This window comes from Diabrotica virgifera, chromosome 8 (genome assembly GCF_917563875.1).
Source record: "Diabrotica virgifera virgifera chromosome 8, PGI_DIABVI_V3a".
NCBI lineage: Eukaryota > Metazoa > Arthropoda > Insecta > Coleoptera > Chrysomelidae > Diabrotica > Diabrotica virgifera.
The window spans coordinates 12,045,241-12,064,406 of NC_065450.1; the positions used below are offsets into that span (position 1 = coordinate 12,045,241).

The 19,166-nt window shown below is 32.7% G+C and overlaps 1 protein-coding gene across 1 annotated transcript in view; it reads left to right on the forward strand.

Moving 5' to 3' along the window:
- The first annotated feature begins 9,809 nt into the window (after nucleotides 1–9,809).
- Nucleotides 9,810–19,166, forward strand: part of LOC126889489 (uncharacterized) — a 258,815-nt gene continuing 249,458 nt past the window's right edge. The window contains exon 1 of the mRNA XM_050657823.1: nucleotides 9,810–10,020. Within this exon, the coding sequence (XP_050513780.1) occupies nucleotides 9,810–10,020 (211 nt within the window). The remainder of the gene's footprint in view (nucleotides 10,021–19,166) is intronic.

Sequence of the window (19,166 nt, forward strand, 5' to 3'; positions counted from 1 at the left end):
TTGGGGGTGGCAAATTTTTTGGTTAAACAACTACAGAGGTTGCTAGAGAACCTAATTCTAAGCAAAAACTGTTCTATAATTTCTTTTCGAAAACTCAATACTTTTTGTGTTATTCGTGGTTGAAAATTTTCCATTTTCATTGAAATATAACACCTTTTCAAACGGTTTTTTGCGAATACCTTAAAAACAATGCATCTAACTAAAAAAATTATAAAAAACATTTTTGTAGCTTATGAAAAATCAAAGAGATTTGTTCCTTCTTCAATCTTCTAGTTATAACACAAAAAGAGATACGGTACAAAGAGATATGCTGCAAAAAATTGATGACTAACGAATTTTAAGAAAAACATTGAGATGTATATTTAACCCCTCATCCACAAGAATTTAAATGCATCGTTTTCCTTCTACAATACATTTTACTACAGTGTTATTTTTATGTTCAAAAAGTTGAGCGGGTTTAAAATGAATGGTTTTTGAAAAAAATAAGATCAAATTATAGAGCGCATATTTAAATTTCCTTTAAAATCTTCCTTTTTCTCCATGTTACTTGAAAATGATAAGAGATACTGTTATAGAAAATAAAATCAAAATGTTTATCTAAAAGAAACCTACATTTTTGTATGGCATCTTTTTTTTTGGCATCTCTTATCATTTTCGAGTTACATGGAGAAATAGGAAGATTTTTAAGAAAATTTCAAAATGCGCTCAATAATTTGATCTTATTTTTTCAAAAACCATTCATTTAAACCCGCCCAAATTTTTAAACATAAAAAGAACACTATAGTAAAATGTATTGTAGAAGGAAAACGATGCATTTAAATTCTTGTGGATGAGGGTTTAAATATACTTCTCATTTTTTTCTTAAAATACGTTAGTCATCAAATTTTTTACAGTTTATCTCGCATAATTTGAATGTAATCGACATTTAATATTGATAAATTTATAGGCCTTTTTAAGCACAACAAAAGTTATTGGTAGTATTATACACCTAAAATCGACCGTTTCTCTGTTATTTCAAGTTAAATACACTGATTTCAGCATGCACCAAGAAAGTTATTTTCACTTACCATATCTCTTTTTGTGTTATAACTAGAAGATTCACGAAGGAAAGAATCTCTTTGCTATTTTATAATCTACAAAAATGTTTTATATAGTTTTTGTAGTTAGATTCATAGTTTTTAAGGTATTCGCAAAAAACAGTTTGAAAAGGTGTTTTTCAATGAAAATGGCCAATTTTAAACCAGGAATAACTCAAAAAGTATTGAGTATTCGAAAAAAAATTATAGAAAAGTTTTTGCTTAGTATTAGGTTCTCTAGCAACTTCCGTAGATATTTAAGCAAAAAATTTTCCACCTCCGAGAAGGGGTGGGAACCGCCCCCAAGACAAAAGCACACATCGGCATAGGGTAGACTTTGTTTCTTGGGCTATTCCCTACTTACTGTGAAAATATCACGTAAATCGATGTATTAGGATGGAATTCGGAGTTACATACCCTCATTGACTGCCCTATTAGTAGTTCTGGCATATACACACACCAAAACTTATATGGAATCACCATGTATTTCAAAGTAATTTTTATTTCTTTTAAAAAAACTTGTTATTGTTTCGAAGAATAAAGGTTTTTGTTGAAAATAAACAGATGTATAAGACAATCGGATAGTACAGCTCGGTACGGTATAGGTTATTTGATTGAGTTGCAAATTGAACGAAAATAACTAAACTAACTTTTGCTTCCAAAAACGAAAATATGCCTCATGTGGGGTTATATAACTTACAACGAGGAAAGATTATTGGTTTTGTGGAGAAAGTAATGTTGGACATAACTGTAGAGCTAGGCGTAATATAGGGCGTTCTGTCCAAAACCTATGCTAGGTAACAGGAACTAGAAAAGCTCAAAAATAAAGCAAGGGAAAGTCGCCAAAGGTAATAACGGCTCTCCACGATCGTTTATTTGTCCAATCAGCTGGAAGACACCCAACCATTTCTTACCTGGAGCTCCAGAGGAAGCTTTTGGAAGCTACAGGTGTAACTCTTTCAGTTGAAACGATAAGAAAAAGAGTTCGTACCAAGAAGTATACAGGAAGACACCGTTATGGGTTCCCCAGTTATCCAGGCAGCAGAAGATTGATCGCCTAAATTGGTGTCTTTACCACCCAAACTGGAACATTGGGAATTGACAAAATGTGCTATTTTCAAAAAACGTCAGGATTTTTGTAAAATCAGATGACCCACGTCATCAATATACTTAGAGATCGAGGAAGACAAGCAAGAACGAAAACTATCAGATCTGTTCACAACTATACAAAGGGAAGTTCTGGAGAGGAATTGTGATCCGTAAAAAAACTCCTTTAATTTTTATCCAATCAATTTTAACTGCTCACAGGTATATTGATAACCGGTAGTCAGGCTCTGGAGAGGGGCAACAGGAGAAAATTTAATTTTATTGCATGATAATGGACCTCTACACTCTACATACCATTAGAGAGATTACAGACATCGTTGAAGCAGAAGGTATACCTTGTTTGGAGTGGCCTGCTTTCTCACCCGAGCTTAATCCTATAGATTATTTGTGGGATATGCTTAAAAGAAAGATTAGAGCTCGCCTGAATAATCCACAAAACACCGCACAGCTAGTACAAGCTGCTCTTAAAGGAGGGAGCAACCTACCACAACAAAATGTTGATAATTTGATTAGGAGCGTGCCCACGCAAACTGAAGCTTGCATAAGGACTAAAGGTGATAACACTGACTAGCACAAAATACAAAAAAAGATAAAAACAATTTAAACATTATTCGTTTTACATTGTACTTTTGTATGCTATTGACTTTAAAACAATTACTTTCAATTTGTTTCTTAATTACTTTATTGTTTTATTTAATTGTTATGTATTTGTTATTAAATTGCTTTAAAATAAATATTGTTTGACTTTGTGTGTTCGTTTTTTTAAATTCGCACGAAATGGTAAGAAATATCAGATGATTCCATATAAGTTTGGGTGTGTGTATTATATTGTTGGAATACTTTTTATTTTTAATTTAATCTCATTTTCCGAAAGTTCTGCAATATACCTGATAAAAGGGGTCTTTATTACCTTCTGTCTCAATACCCTGTTTTTATAATTTTCTTATTTGATATTCCAGAGGCACTCGTGACTTTTATATAAGTCGAGAAATATCGGAGTCTCTTCGTCTTTCCATCTATGCACCATTGTTAAATAAAATTATTACATATTTCTTGCAATACAGTATGCAAATCACACAGCACAAGTCAAAATAAAATGAACGGTGGAATCGAACACAATCGACAAACTTGTATAGACGCATGTAACGGTCCACCCGTTATAATATCATTTTAGCGCTTTAATTATTTCTAAAATTATTTTCTTTTGACCTCCCATTTAAATTCTTTAATTTCTCGTAAAGGACTTCTCATGAGACGTCACACTGTGCGGAACATAGTTGAACCGTTCCTTGTCATTTAATTCGTGTTCCGTGCGAGTTTGACGTCTTCCTCGCTGAATGAGAGAGTAATGTTCTTTACTTGACTGTGAGCTGTGGTTCGAATCGGTTATACCAATGGCGGGTTGATAATTTCAACTATTTAAATCATTTTTGTTAATTTCCAAGAGAAAAGTTATCTGGAGCCTGGAGTATGGAAACATATGTGTAACTCAACACCTTATGGAATCTGGATAAGAATCAACCCGGTAAAATATTTAGTTTTTCATAATAATTTTTTTTATATAGCCTGGTTTTTTTGTGATGGAACATTTGATATATTAGGTTCATTGTTAAATTTCTTAGTCAACTCATTATTTGGATTTTATGTAGATTATTTCGATTATTGAATATTCATTCAAGGAAAATTATATATTAATATATTTTTTGGTTAGACATAACCAAACATATGCAATTCTCAATTAATATTGGAAATAATTATCATTTCTCTGTAGGTTTTAAATTTATTGAACATCCAATATTTTTATAAATTCTATATATTTTTACAGATATTCCCTCAGATAAATCATATTCAAATTTCACATTCATCATTATTTGTTCATGTTTTCACACTCAAAATAGTTCAAGGTTACCTGAGATTAGTTTTTGTTCCATTTTAATGATCGGTTTTTCTACGTTAATGCGTCTAAAAAGTTTCCTCAATTATTTCTTCTTCCCTTTACTTTTTGCTAATGTCTAAAATGGGAAATAAAACTGGGAATGTTTTTAGCCATTTGGGAGAAACCATAAGATGAAGTCATAGCCCCTTCTTTGACCACCTAGGGAAACCACCACAGCCACAGTCAAGTCACCATTGGGAGTAAGTCATTTTTGGGAACAAGCTTTTTGGGAGTATTCCAGCTCCTTTTCGTCCTGCCACCTGGGCCTACGGAGGACATGGGACCGCATCATCTTGATGCTCATTTCTGAGGATGCAGCAGCAACCTCTTTAGGAGTCGTTTGGGAACATTTAGTGTTGTGTTTTAAGTAACTATGGTTTTTATATATCAGACATTTATTTGATACATTATGTTTATTAATTTTTTTTTTTTTCAGATTTAGCGTACCTTTGTTTTTATATGACATATTTGTATACTATGGTATTTGGTTCCCAAACTTTGTATCTACGGTAACTTCTTGTGCACAGGAATAAGCCTAGAGAAAATTAGGTTTTTAATACTTTATTATTGTTTTATGTAATTCGGGTAAATTTATTTTTTAATATTACTAGCTTGTTTCCCAAATATTTTCCTGTTATTCGCTTTATTCCATTTGTTCGGTTAATTTAGGTCATCGTCGGTATTTATCTCAACTTCATTTCTACTTTAGTCAATTGTATATTTAACTTTATTTATTCATTATTGTATTTTCCCTTAGTGAGGCTTGGGCCTATTTATTTGTAGTATTTTCATCTTTGTCAGTTTCATTTAGTTGTACGTAGCGGGCGTACTATAACCATTTGGTAGAAGACTCATGTGAGTTGTACCCTATATGTTAGTAAGAGTACTTATACCTTTAAGTTTTGTAACAGGTAACATTATTATTATCTCAAATATAACTTTTTGTATAACTTATGTCATTTTAGAGTTACATGATATATGTTTGTGTAACTCAGAGATTGTCAAAGATCTAGTAGTTATTTTTAATAAATATTTATTTATTTTGTATATCAATTATTTGATTACTCCTTTATGTTCATTATTACAGGTTTAATATATTTAATATTTGAAAGCAGTGTAAGATACCTGGGAACATGATCGAAGATCATTTTCATGGCGCCCATGATTAGTTAGTTTTATTTATTTTGTTCATTTTTAGTCATTATTCATCTCCATTCATTTTCAGTACATTATTCTTATTTTATTATTTCATCTTTTAGTCATCATTACTATCTATATAGAGCTACTGTTCTTCGACAGGCATGCAAACGAGCCGTATCCATCCTTGAGTGTCAAGTTGCTCTCTTGCATCTATAGCTAGCCAACTCTATTCAGTTTGCCTCTGTCTCTTCCCACTTCTACTTCTATCCCTTCTAATCCCCCTTTCTTCAGTACAACTGCACTTTAGTAGTATTTTTCCTATTGCGGCTTCTCAACGTAGAAGCCACTTCACCCCTTTTCTTTACAGCCCATCTCTCTACATCTATGTCCCATTAGTTATTTATTTATTTTTTCCTTACTTCTGTTGGAGTATATCTTTCTATTTACTTTCACTCCAACAGAAGTTTTCTTCTTTTTGTTACAGCATCACTATGGATTAATCATCCCCGTTGTTCAACGAAGTTGAACGAAAGTAGAAATTGTCTCAACTTCTTTTAACGTTCAATTTTGTTAAACACTTTTATTGAACTGCAAAATACAGGGTTCATTTTGGTTGGATCATCCCATTGTTCAACCGAATTGAATGGTGTATTTCTCACTTAAGATGATGATTCTCCCCCCCCCCCCCCCCACCCCTCGATTTAAATTCCATATAGGTCACTTTTTAGCACATATTTATAGAGAAACTCACTTTATGAAATTTTTAGCGCCCTATGTGGTCACGCTACCCGCTTAGAGCGTAATTAGGGGTTTTAGGTTTTTATCTTTTATCTGAGCGGCATCGACAGCTTCAAATTTATCTTATTCAAATTTAACTTAAATCATCATGAAATCAAGCATGAAATTCAACTTAATTCAATTTAATTTTAAAAGATATAAAAAAAGTTATAACTTTCAAAATGTTGTGACTAATTTTTTTTTTTAAATTTGGCTGGAAATTTGAATTTTTAGAATAATTTTAAAATTTCAAATGAGTCTAAAAAATAAACGAATACGCTTGTTCTTACGAAAAATATATATACAGTCGGAAAAATGAAAGAATACCCATGAACGAACATATAAAACACGCTGTATTTTCCTGTCACCGTGTCACAAAGAAAATTGTCGAGTGCAAGTACATGTAACAATAATTATTACATGTACTTGCGCTGGCCAGCTTTTTGTGTGACACGATGACAGGAAAATACAGCGTGTTTTATATGTTCGTTCATGGGTATTCTTTCATTTTTCCTACTGTATATATATACAGGGTGTCCCGAAAAGATTGGTCATAAATTATACCACACATTCTGGGATCAAAAATAGTTCGATTGAACCTAATTTACCTTAGTACAAATGTGCTCATAAAAAGAGTTACAGCCCTTTGAAGTTACAAGATGAAAATCGATTTTTTTCAATATGTCGGAAACTATTAGAGGTTTTTTATTGAAAATGGACATGGGTCATTCTTATGGCAGGAATATCTTAAAACATTATAGTGAAATTTGTCCACCCCATAAAAATTTTTTGGGGGTTTTGTTCCCTTAAACCCCCCCAAACTTTTGTGTACGTTCCAATTAATTAATTATTGTGGTACCGTTAGTTCAACACAACGTTTCTAAAACTTTTTTGTTTCTTGGTATTTTTTAGATAAGCCAGTTTTTATCGGGATGCGGCTTCTTTTTTAATATGTTTACATAAAAATTTTATGGGGGTTTTGTTCCTTTAAACCCCCCAAATGTTTATATACGTTCCAATTAAACTATTATTGTGATACCATTAGGTCACCACAGTGTTTTTAAAACTTTTTTGCCTCTTAGTCTTTTTTTGATAAGTCATCTTTTATCGAGATGTTTCTTCTTTTTCAAAATATACCTAATAATGTAAATTATAAATAAATTTTCAGATTATTAACAGCTCTCTATAATCGTACTTAACCATATACAAACATGTGTTGGATTCGAAAAATATTCAAAATATCTCGATAAACACTGGCTTATCGAAAAAGTAATAAGAGGCAAAAAAGTTTTAAAAATATTCTATTTACCTAATAGTGCAACAATAATAATTTAATTGGAACGTACACAAAAGTTTGGGGGGGTTTAAGGGAACCAAACCCCCATAAAATTTTTATGGGCTGCACAAATTTCACTTTTTTTTTTTTAAGATGTTGCTACTATTAGAATGACACATGTCCATTTTCAATAAAAAATCTCTAACAGTTTTCGATATATGAAAAAAAATCGATTTTCAGTGTGTAACTTCAAAGGGCTGTAACTTTTTTTGTGTGCACTATTGTACATAGGTAAGTGAGGTTCAATCAACCTATTTTTGACCCCAGAATCTGTGGTATAATTTATAACCAATCTTTTCGGGACACCCTGTATAACGTGTATTTTTTCAGAATATTTAACACTGAATTTTTTCAGGTTTTTAAAATTGGCGAAATGTACTTATAAAAATAAAAAACCGCATATTTTCGGTTTTTAGATACAATTTTATACAGGTTCTTTCAAAAAAGGTAAAACCGGCTCTAGGATAGGTAAAACACTGAAAAATAATTGGGGTTAGCTTAATAAAAAAAATTTGCAGTACCATCCATTTTCAAGATACAGATCGTTGAAGAAAACCAAAGTTAACATATTTTTTGTGATTATGCCGAAATTACTGACAACATTGTAATAAAATTTGGAGGGTTTTAAGCAGTAGGCTGTCATTGTGCATTTTTGACGTACAATTAATAATTTTATATCATTTATTGGTGCGCATAGAGGTAATGGTCTTAACTTATGAAGAAAGAACAATAGTACGCCACACAGATATTTTAAATTAAAAACCATTTTTAAATTCCTTGTTCAATTTGTCACTTCCCTTTTTTCATATGACACGCTATTTTTATGCAAAAAATAAAATGTCAACCCTGACAAAGTATTCGAAGTAAGTTTCTTTGTACATACTCGTATACATATACATCCATATAAAAACTTAATTCGATTACTTAGGAAGCATTAAGATAATTTATTTTTTTGCATGAAAACGCCGCGACCTATGAAAAAAAGGGAAGATAGATTTTTTTTATCACAAACTGAACGAGGAATTCAAAAATGATTTTTAGTTTGAAGTATCTCAGTGGCGTACTATTTTTCTTTGTTTAAAAACTCAGACCATTACCCATAGGCGCGCCAATGATAAATTATATAAAATTCTTAATTATATGTCAAACAATTCACAATATCTTATCTCTTAAAAACCTCCAAATTATATTAAAATGTTGCCAGTAGTTTTGGCAAAATCGTAAATCATGTGCAAAATTATGATTTCTTCTTGTATCTTGAAAATGGAGGACGTTACAAAAATTGTTTAACAAGCAAACCCTAACTATTTTTCAGTTTTTACCTATCCTAGAGGCAGCGATGTACCTAGAAAAAAGGGAAAATATACGGTTTTTTATTTTGAAAACTACGTTTCACCAATTTTAAAAATCTGAGGAAATTCAGGGTGAAATATTATGCAAAAATAAACGTTATACTCCCCCCTCGCAACCTCGTTATGGAAAAGTGGTCTCGGTTAAATTTAACGAAAGGTTGGTCAATGATACTTCTCGATGTGTAGATTAAAAAAGTCCATGGGACCTGGGTCTGAATAACTACTATTCTCGAGCTAGAGCCTTCTGAAGTTATATTCGAGTGCTCGGTTTAAGTTAAGTGCACTAATTCATGGTCAAGTGAATGAAAATATTTATTATTGGAAGAGGAAAGAATCATTTTCTTTATGCATATTTGCGTGTTGTATATGAATTCGTGGTCAAAAAGAGATGCATCCTATTTAAGTCTTTAGAAAAGCTCCGAAAAGTCCTCAGAAAACTAAAAAGTGCAATATAAAATGTGCTACTAGAGTGATATAAGAATTATCATGTTTTCATGAATGCTTCACTTATGCAATACCAGCAAAGCTGCAGTTCCCCTTATCTTTAGAATACTACTGAACAGTGGCGGATCTAGGGGGGGCGGGGTAACTCCAGCCGTAACATGCTCCAGAATTAAAGAAAAAATAGTGTTCTTCATTTAACGAAAATGAATGAGATGGAGCTGTCAAAACAAATTTATAACCAAAGACCGGATGGTGTGAGGAAAAGACGTAGGCCCAGAGTAGGATTTAAGGACCAGGTGAAAAAAGAGATAAGGGTCTTAAGAGTACGAAATGGGAAAACCAAGGCGAAGAATAGGAAGGAATGGAAGCTGAATGAACTTTTTAATACAAAATATTGTACAATGTAAGGTGCTACAGCTAAAGATGCTCAACAATTATTACAGAGGTTATTACTTCCCAATGTTGTCAAGCTAGAGCTGAGACTGATAATCTGATTAGAAGAAATGGTCAATGGGGAAGGGTTCATAATCATCAAAGCCAACTTTCCTATTTGTGACTTAGAATACCAAAAGACCTTATGATTGAGATGTATCAAATTAAACTGGCACCGTCTTACATAGAAGATAAAATAATTAGAGACAATGACGAAGAGTTTCAAAATCAATGAGAATATGGTTGAACCAGGATTCATAAGAGTTCGAATATTTTCTAGGATTCGGCAAGCTACAAAACAACAAATATTCATTTTCTACACAGTTGATGAAGATGAGCCTGCAGAAGAACCAATTAGCGGGTACTACTGTACCTGTCAATCTGGTGCGAAAACTGTGGATACTTGTGCTCATATAACCAGTGTGTTATGGTTTTTAGGCTTTGCAAGACATCAACCCAAAATTAAGTATCCTAATAGGTCGTTAGTTAATACGGTATATGATGCATCTAACCGAAATCAGCAAAATCTTAATGTACTGTTATAATCTGCTTTCTATTACTTTTATATTAATTATTATTTATTTGATCAATTATTTAATTAACGCAAATCATACATAAAAATATTAAGAAAAGATCTCAGGGTGCCTTTTGTCAAAAAAAAAAATTTAATTAAATTCTCTTAGGTTACACTTATCCTTTCTCGTGGCTTCAGTATCTCTTAGTTGATCCTTATCGGGATAAAATAGAAAAAGGAAATAAATAGAAAAATCATAAATAAACACATACAAATACCTTTATTATCAAAAGCAATGCTCTATAAATTTATCAATTGAATCCTGTGGGCATAACTGTCGAAAAGAAACTTTTACCATATAAATTAATCTAATTCAAACAAATATTTATCGCTTTGTTCTTGATACCCTTAAAAAAACAAGCTAAACAAACAAATTTGGTATTCGAAAATTACTTATACTTCCTATTAAATTTTTGAAATGTTGGAATCTTAAATGCATATGCTTTTACGTAAAAAATTTTAACTTCTGATTATAAAGAAAATCTATCACATAGGTTATTGACTGACCTTTTTGATTCACACACAATGATGTCTCCTCTTGACCCAAACAGCTCCTCCTTGTTGATTATGTTAGGCTACCAATCAAAGCCCTCTCCGTTCTCAGCAAACAATCCAGCAGGATACCAGCAACTATTTCTCCAAAACAAAAACCAGGCCTCTTTTTTGCCAGTACTCGTTCAATTAACTCCAAAACTCTCTCCGCTCTTTCTCTCAACAATAATCTCCTGATACCCAAGTATCTTTTTTACTTGGTGTCACAAATAATTTTAATAACGATAATTCTTGTAACTTACTCTCTTGGACTTTACAGAACCAAAGAGGTATTTCTTCTCGATTTGATTTGTCTCTCTTTCCACTTTTCAGCTACTCTCACTATCAAAACAAAACACTAGTACTTGCTTCTGAACTACTCACGAAAACTTTTGACTGCTCCTTTCGGATGCCGGTAACACAATAATCCCTCTTTCCAAAACTATCTGAAAATTCAACCTTCTCTCCTTCCCATTCCAAATTGCCAAACCAATCAGAGACATTTCTTCTTCCCCATTCTTTTTTTCATTCTAAACACCCACTCACACTTTCAAAAATATTCCTACCATCATAATAATTACTTTCGGGAAATTCTGCAAAATTTACTCGGGGTTAAACAAAAAGAGATTAAAATTCCAAACTTTCTTTACCTTAATTTTCTAAGAACTAATTACCTATGGCTTCTACCTTTCCCGTAATAAACAATCGGTTTAAAATAATAATCCCAAACAAATGTTCGTTTCACTTTTTATTTACAAAAATGTTTTTAATTCTTCCTGGAAAAATTCAATAAGGAGAAACCACCTTGCTTGAAAGCTAACTTCTAATAAATATTTACAAATCAATATATAGGGTGTATCAAATTTATGTGCCCGCGTTATATTAAAAAAAAATAAAAAATTTTATTCTATCTTTGATTGGTAAATTGAAACACAATAGTACAGATAGTCAAAGATGACTTAAACCCGATTTTTCCATCTTCTTTCCTTTTCTCTAAGTGACATCTCCGCGACGAAGGTTGGCAATCATCATGACTATTTTGACCTTCGAAGCAGCTGCTCTGAACATTTGCCTTGAGCTGCAACCAAACCATTCCCTCAGGTTCTTCTACCAGGAAACGCGTCTCCTTCCTACGCTTCTTCTACTCTCTATTTTTCTTTGAATTTTCCATAGACAATTGTAATTAATATTTAGCGTTTATTGACTACCAGGTACTTTGTTTTTTTCGTATTGTGATCAACTCCATGTTCTCTACTTGTCTTATACATATGATATGCGGGACAAGTTTCATGTAAGCTAATGTATTTTTTTTGTTTCGACAAGTTTTTCTTTAGTTCCGGCTCGTATTATGGAAGGAATTCCCCATTCCACCCCCTGTAGATCTGCCACGGTTCAGTAGTATTCTAAAGATAAGGCGGAACTGCAGCTTTTGCTGATATTGCATAACTGGGAAGCATTCATGAAAACATGATAATTCTTATATCGTTCTAGTAGCACATTGATATCGCACTTCTTTAGTTTTCTGAGAAATTTTGGGATGTTTTCTGAAGACTAAAATACGGTGCATCTATTTTTGACCACTAATTCATATACAAGACTCAAGTATGCATAAAGAAAACGAGTCTCTCTTCTTCCAATAATAAATATTGTCGTTCACTTTACCGTGAATTAGTGCACTTAACGTAAACCGAGCACTCGAATCCAATAACTTCAGAAGGCTGTAGCTCTGAGAACAGTAGTTATTCAGACCCAGGTTCCATTGACTTTTTTAATCTACACATCGAGAAGTATCATTGACCAAACTTTCGTTAAATTTGACCGGGTTCACTTTTCCATAAGGAGTGTTGCGGTATCCTTTCCCGCCAAAAATAAAAAAATGTTTCAGACAGAACTTTTTGAAAGCTACAACATTTTTATTTAAAGTTTTTTCGCTAGCTCTCGATGCGACTGAGATAAAAAATAAACCTAAACCCTAAAGGGTCTATGTATGAAGTCTGTAGACCCAGTGAAAGCAAAGTTATAGCTAATGAAAAGTACGTTCTAATTCGTCAAATTCCAAATCAAATATTTCAACCTGAAATAACCAAAAATTGAAAAAGTTTTCTGGGAAAACTTATTACAAGTTTTTTAGTTTAAAAAAGCTTTATTTTTGCTTTTTACAAAAGTTTCTAGCATCAAAATAAAGTTGGTCCCTTTTTTGGGGTAAAAAAATCGGGAAGATCACCCCATAATAATTACCATCGCAAATGAAATTAACCGTTAGAGCTTCACAAGTTACTTTACTTATGTATTCTTTATGGTAGGGGAACCGAAGCAAGGATTTTGCGCGTTACTCGCGCGTCAGAAAATCACATGGGGAGAACCCTTGTAGCCTGTAAATGTACCCCTACCATATGAACTCTTAATAAAGGGGAGTTTAGGAAAGTTTGTAAAAAATATATCCTTAGAAATATTCGAAAACGTCAGATTAAGACAAGGTAAGTTAAGTACATGAAGAACAGCGTATATTTCAAATATCTGACGATTTGAGCGTACGGAAATGGGTGTCATAAAATTTCACAAAAAAAGCGAATATTTCGCGAAGTGATCATCAAATCAAAAAACTGAAAAATACGTGTTTAATATTTTAATATTTTTTAAAAATCTATCGAATGACATCAAAAACCGACCCCCACTGAGGTGGTTTGGGGGGTTTATTTAAAATCATAAATAGAAAACTCGCGACCATGATAGTAACCCAAAAAGAAAAGGGAAGAAATAAACCATACGATATTTAGGTGCAAAAGCGAAATAATAGAAGCAGTCTCGACGTTTGAATACCTTGGAATAATAATATCAGAGGATGGAAAGATAGATCAATAAATCTCATACAGAGCTAAAAAAGCAAATAAGATCTACTATGCACTAAATAAAACAATATTTGGAAAGGAAGAAATAGATAAAGAAATAAAACTGAAGGTACACAACGAAATCTCTGTACCAATTTTAATATATGCAAGTGAGACATGGGTAAACAATGCAAAAATAGACAGTACAATAAACGCAGCGGAGATGAAGCAGCTAAGAAAAATAGCAGGAAAAAGGAAATTGGACAGAATAAGAAATGAAAATATTAGACAAAGACTGAAACAGGAATCGGTAATAACCAAGATACGAAAAAGAAAATTAAAATGGTATGGAAACATTAACAGAATGGACCAGGGAAGACTAATAAAGCAGGTGATGAAATCAAAAAGATATGGTAAAAGAATGAAAGGGAGGCCAAGGAGGAGATAGATCGATCAGATTATAGAAATTCGACAGGAAAAAGGAAAAACACATCAACAAATGGAAGTGTTAGCAAAGGACCGCAAGAAATGGAAGATATGGATAGAGGATGAATAAAACCTCCGACGCCCCTGAGGGGCATAAGGAGTTTCGAGAAAGAAGTAGAAGAAATAGAAATTTATTACGGATTTGGATTCCTTTCGTAAAAATAAGTAACTTTTATTCGACATTTTTTCGAATTATGGATAGATGACGCTATAATCGAAAAAAACGATTTTTGGGAATGGAACATTAAATTAGAGAATGGAAAATCCCCACTTAAATGCAAAACTTATTTTTTTTGGTTTCAAGACCTAATCTTCACAACCCGATAGGTCCCCATGACGCTTTAGCAACTGCAGATTAAGCATTTAATCCTCTCCTACTACAATAATGATCTGTAAGTTCAAAGGGCTTGTTTAAAAAAAATTTCTAATAATTTTTTTAATTTTGAAAAAACGTCGTTTTGCAAAATAACTAAAAAATTATTAGCGATACCATTTTTTGAAAATTTGGAATTTTTGTTTTTCTGTAAGATGAAAATTGGTCGAGATTTCTGTTCAAAATTTTAATACACTCGTGATTAGTTACTGGTTCAAGCCCTTTCAACTACATTCCTTTAAAAATAAGCAGTCTGAACCGATGAAAAATACAGATCATATAATCAATACATAAGTACAGTAACTTGTGAAGCGGAAGAATTAATTTTATTTTGGATGCTAATCAGGGAGTGATTTTCACGATTTTTTTACCAAAAAAGGGGCAAATTTTATTTTAAGCGTAATTTTTTTACCTTTAACCTTTGTGTCTATACCCAGGTGCCTGGGTATCATTGGTAACTGTTTTATCTAAATCATTAGAGATAGTATAAAATATTTTTATTCCAGCTTCTAGTTATTGCTAAAATTGGTCAGAACGAAGAAATTTATAATAAAATCCAAAGAAAAAAAATGCATATAATATATTAAAAATACCTATCAAAGTTTTTACACCATCACGTCCACACCCGTGGCACCCGGGTAACACTAATGTTTAGTAAATCATGAAGCTGTGTCTAGTTTGTTTATAATAAAAGTGATAAAGAAACATAAATAATGGTAGGGGAGCCCAAGCGGGGATTTTTGCAGTTACTCGAACGCGTCAGATTATCATATGGGGAGAAACCTAGTATCCTGCAGATGTACCTCTACCATATATTGGCTCTTAACACAGGGGAGTTCGCTAAGGGGGGCCCGAAAAAAAAATTTATCCTTAAAAAACTCTTGTCAGATTAAGATAAGGTAAGTTAAGTACATGCAAAAGAGTGTATATTTCAAAAATTTGAGCCGGGCGTAAGGAAGTGGGTGAGTCCCAATGTTTCACAAGAAAAAAGCGAATATTTCGCGAAATAAATGACAGATAGAAAAACTAAAAGATATGTGCTCAATATTTTCTTAAAATCTATCGAATGATACCAAACACGACTTCCCTCGGAGAGGGGTGGGGGGTAAATTTAATATTTTAAATACGAATCCCGCGATATTTCGCGAAATGAGCATTAAATCGAAAAACTGTAAAATACACTTATTCAATATTTTTGAAAAATTTATCGAATGGCACCAAACACGACCCCCCACGGAGGTGGGGTGGGGGGTTACTTTAAAATCTTAAATAGGAGCCCTCATTTTTTATTGCAGATTTGGATTCCTTATGTAAAAATAAGTAACTTTTATTCGAAGCATTTTTTCGAATTATGGATAGATGGCGATATAATAGGAAAAACGATTGTTGGAAATGGAAAATTAAATTAAAAAATGGCAAGCGCCCACTAAAATGGAAAACTTTACTTAACTTTTTTTGGTTTTTGGACCTACTCTTCACAACCCAATAGGTCCCCAAAGCGCCCGAGTGACTGCACATTTAGCATACTTTGCTCCCCTACCATAATAAAAGTTACATTTCAAACATAATATTGTCCGCACTTACTTATATTTATTGAGTATTCGTTACATAGTGGACGATTACAAACATTACATGATTTTCGTGTCTTTCTTAGCCGCTTTCTAGCTAAAGACATGCAAATGTAGCAATCTCCAACAATTCTGAGGCATCCAGTGGAATCTCGGAGAGGTAATGACTCTGCTATATTATTTGAACCTGTAGGTAGAGGTTTTCCTAACATACACTCAGTTCCTGACCTTGATGAAAAAATTCGATATACGTTTGGTACTTTTGATCTAGCAAAAATTGCAGGCATCACTAGTTATTTCCCTAAGTGTTGTAGAAAAATGCTACGCTTACTAGTTTCAGTAAAACTCTGTGGATTTGTATTATAGGTTGCTAGGTAAGCTACGTCTAGGATATTGTAAAAGGAAGCTACTGGTCAACGCAAAGTTCTGCGTTTAGTGGAATAATGAGAAACCATTTTGTCCATGTTGTCTACGCCTCTTTTAGTTTTATTATAGTACTGAATTATTTTAGGTTTATTTTTTTATCCACTGAAATTATCGTTGTCATGAATTGTTGGCAGCAAAATAACGTTTATTCTTTTTTGGCACATAATGAACAAATGGTAGCCTAATCTTCACTGAATCCGTATAATGTCGATTCAGGCTCACGCTCTGGCGAAGGCAGCATTTCTTGTGGAATATAGGGTTTGTTTCTTTTCAAAGTACAAACTAATTCCATAGATAAATTTCAAGACAACAGGAGACGGGCTAGTGGAAGAGTTGTGAAAAAATTATCCATTGTTATGTTTCGTCCAGAATTTTTATATCTCTAACACAAATCTTTTACTAAGGGTTCACTTTGATTATTTTCACGCCCAGTTGAATTTTTTTCAGTATATATTTGTCTATTAGGTGGATACGAATTATCGTCAAGCGAATTATCGTCGAACCTACAAGCTAAGTGTACCGAAACAATGCCGGGTACCTGGGGGTAGCATGGGTATAGACTACCGTATCAAGTACTTGGGTATAGACATAACGGTTAATGCTAGAAACTTTTATAAAAAATAAAAATGAAGCTTTTTTACGATACTTTCAAATAGCTGTGAAGAGTTTTCCCCGAAAACTGTTTCAATTTTTGGTTATTTCACGATGAAGTATTCGATTTGGAATTTGACGAACAAACCATAACAACCTACTTTTAATTAGTTACAACTCTGCTTGTACTGAGTCTACAGATTTGATACATACACCATTTTTTTAAATTCTTTATAAGCTATATTTTGCTAAGAAAATTTGTTCGATAAAGTACCTCTTTTTTGGGTTATTTTATTGGTTACTTTTTTTGGTGAAAAATAAATATATTTACTCACAAATATCTCGAAAAATACTGACTTAGTGAAAAACTCTATGGAACAAAGTTTGCTTAGAGTTAGTCATTAGATTTAGTTAGTTTATCCACTTCCGGACTTATTTTGAACGTACCATTTTCACCCTCGAGAAGGGGTGAGACTCACCATTCATAGGTTTGCAATATTTTACCGTGAGTGAATGGACTACTAAGCATTCGCTTAGAAAAGAAATGAATAGGAAAACAACGTTATTGTGTTTTTTAATTATAATGAATCTTGTGTTTAATTGCAGCCATCTTTGTGAGATAGTCTATTGTTGATGGATATTAATTTGAGTTAGTTTTAACAAGTTGGAATATTTTATGCACGACGTATTATTTTACTCATAATTTGTTTAAAGATATAGAGATATGTACCAGAATCATGCTAGAGGCTTATTGTGAATTGAATTTTCGCTGCAACTTTCCAATGTTTCATATTTTCCAAATATGCCAATAAAGTTACGAATATACAAATAAAGCTGCATATTATTTGTTTACACAATATCGCCTTTCTATTACTTAGAGTGACGTTCAATATTTTTTGCCAACCAATTATTCCCATCCCCATTAAGAGAGGAGTTAGACAATGAGACGTCATATCGCTTAATATTTTTAAACCTAGCCCTAGAAGACGTCTTAAAAACTACAAAGTGGTCAATATATGGCATTAACCTTAATGGAAACAAGTAAAACCACCCCATATTCGCTAAAGACACCGTGATTGTAGCGAGCACATTCGAGGAGATCCAAAATATGGTAGAGGAACTTGCAGGAAGCTTGCAACTTGCTGTGTAACTAAGCTAACTAAGCTTTGTATTACGTCGGCCAAAAAATGAATATAACTATGACAAAAACAAAAACAATACAAAACAAAGACGACCCCAGACAAGTCCAGGAATGTATCTGCATATGCCAAATTCTGAAACTTGAGAAAGAGAACCAAAGTGCGGAAATAACTGGAAGAGCAAGATCAGCATGGACAGGAATTGGAAAACTTAGTGGGACACCTACTTATGAACCGCAAAATATCCCATGAGGAGAAAAGTGTTCAACTAGTACATCTATCCTATATAGATGCCAAACCACAGTGTGTCAAAAAGAGTATGCAAGCTATTCTTAAATTGATGTCATTTTGTTCATTTATAGTTCTGATTAATAGAAATTACAATTATTATTTAAAATAATTTTTAATATGTAAACAAACAATGGAAAATGTACATTGGTTCCTTTGTTCTCTCTTAAACAACCACTAATCTTTAGCAACCAGCTTTTGCTTCCCCGAGGGTGGTAGTTATTGGAACGTTTTACTGTAATATGAAACCAATTTGTGTAGTTATAATATTATTAATAAGTACTCAATTATTAACTTACTCCAATGAGATATTGAACAATTAGTACATTCTTTAACGGTAAAATATTGCAAAACCTCTAAATTTTAAAGAACCGCTTGGATTGACATGAAATTTGGCATACACTTAGCTAACAAGTCAAAGAAAAAAAGTGATATTGCGCCGATGTGTGCATTTGCCCTGGGGTTGGTTTTAACCCCCCGTTGGGGGTGAAAAAATATACGACAAAAATAAATCCTGAAAAGGATAAACTGACTAATTGTAAGTAACTTTTGTTATACAGAGTTTTTTCATGAAGTCAATATTTTTCGAGTTATTTGCCAGTGAATATGTTCATTTTTTCAACAAAATAACCACGCTTTAAGACAGTTTTTCGCAAATAACTCAAAAAGTAAGTATTTTGTTGAAAACCCCGTTCGTATCAAAAATATAGCCTGAAAATTTTTTTAAAAAACAGTGTATATATCACGTCTTTATACCTAGCA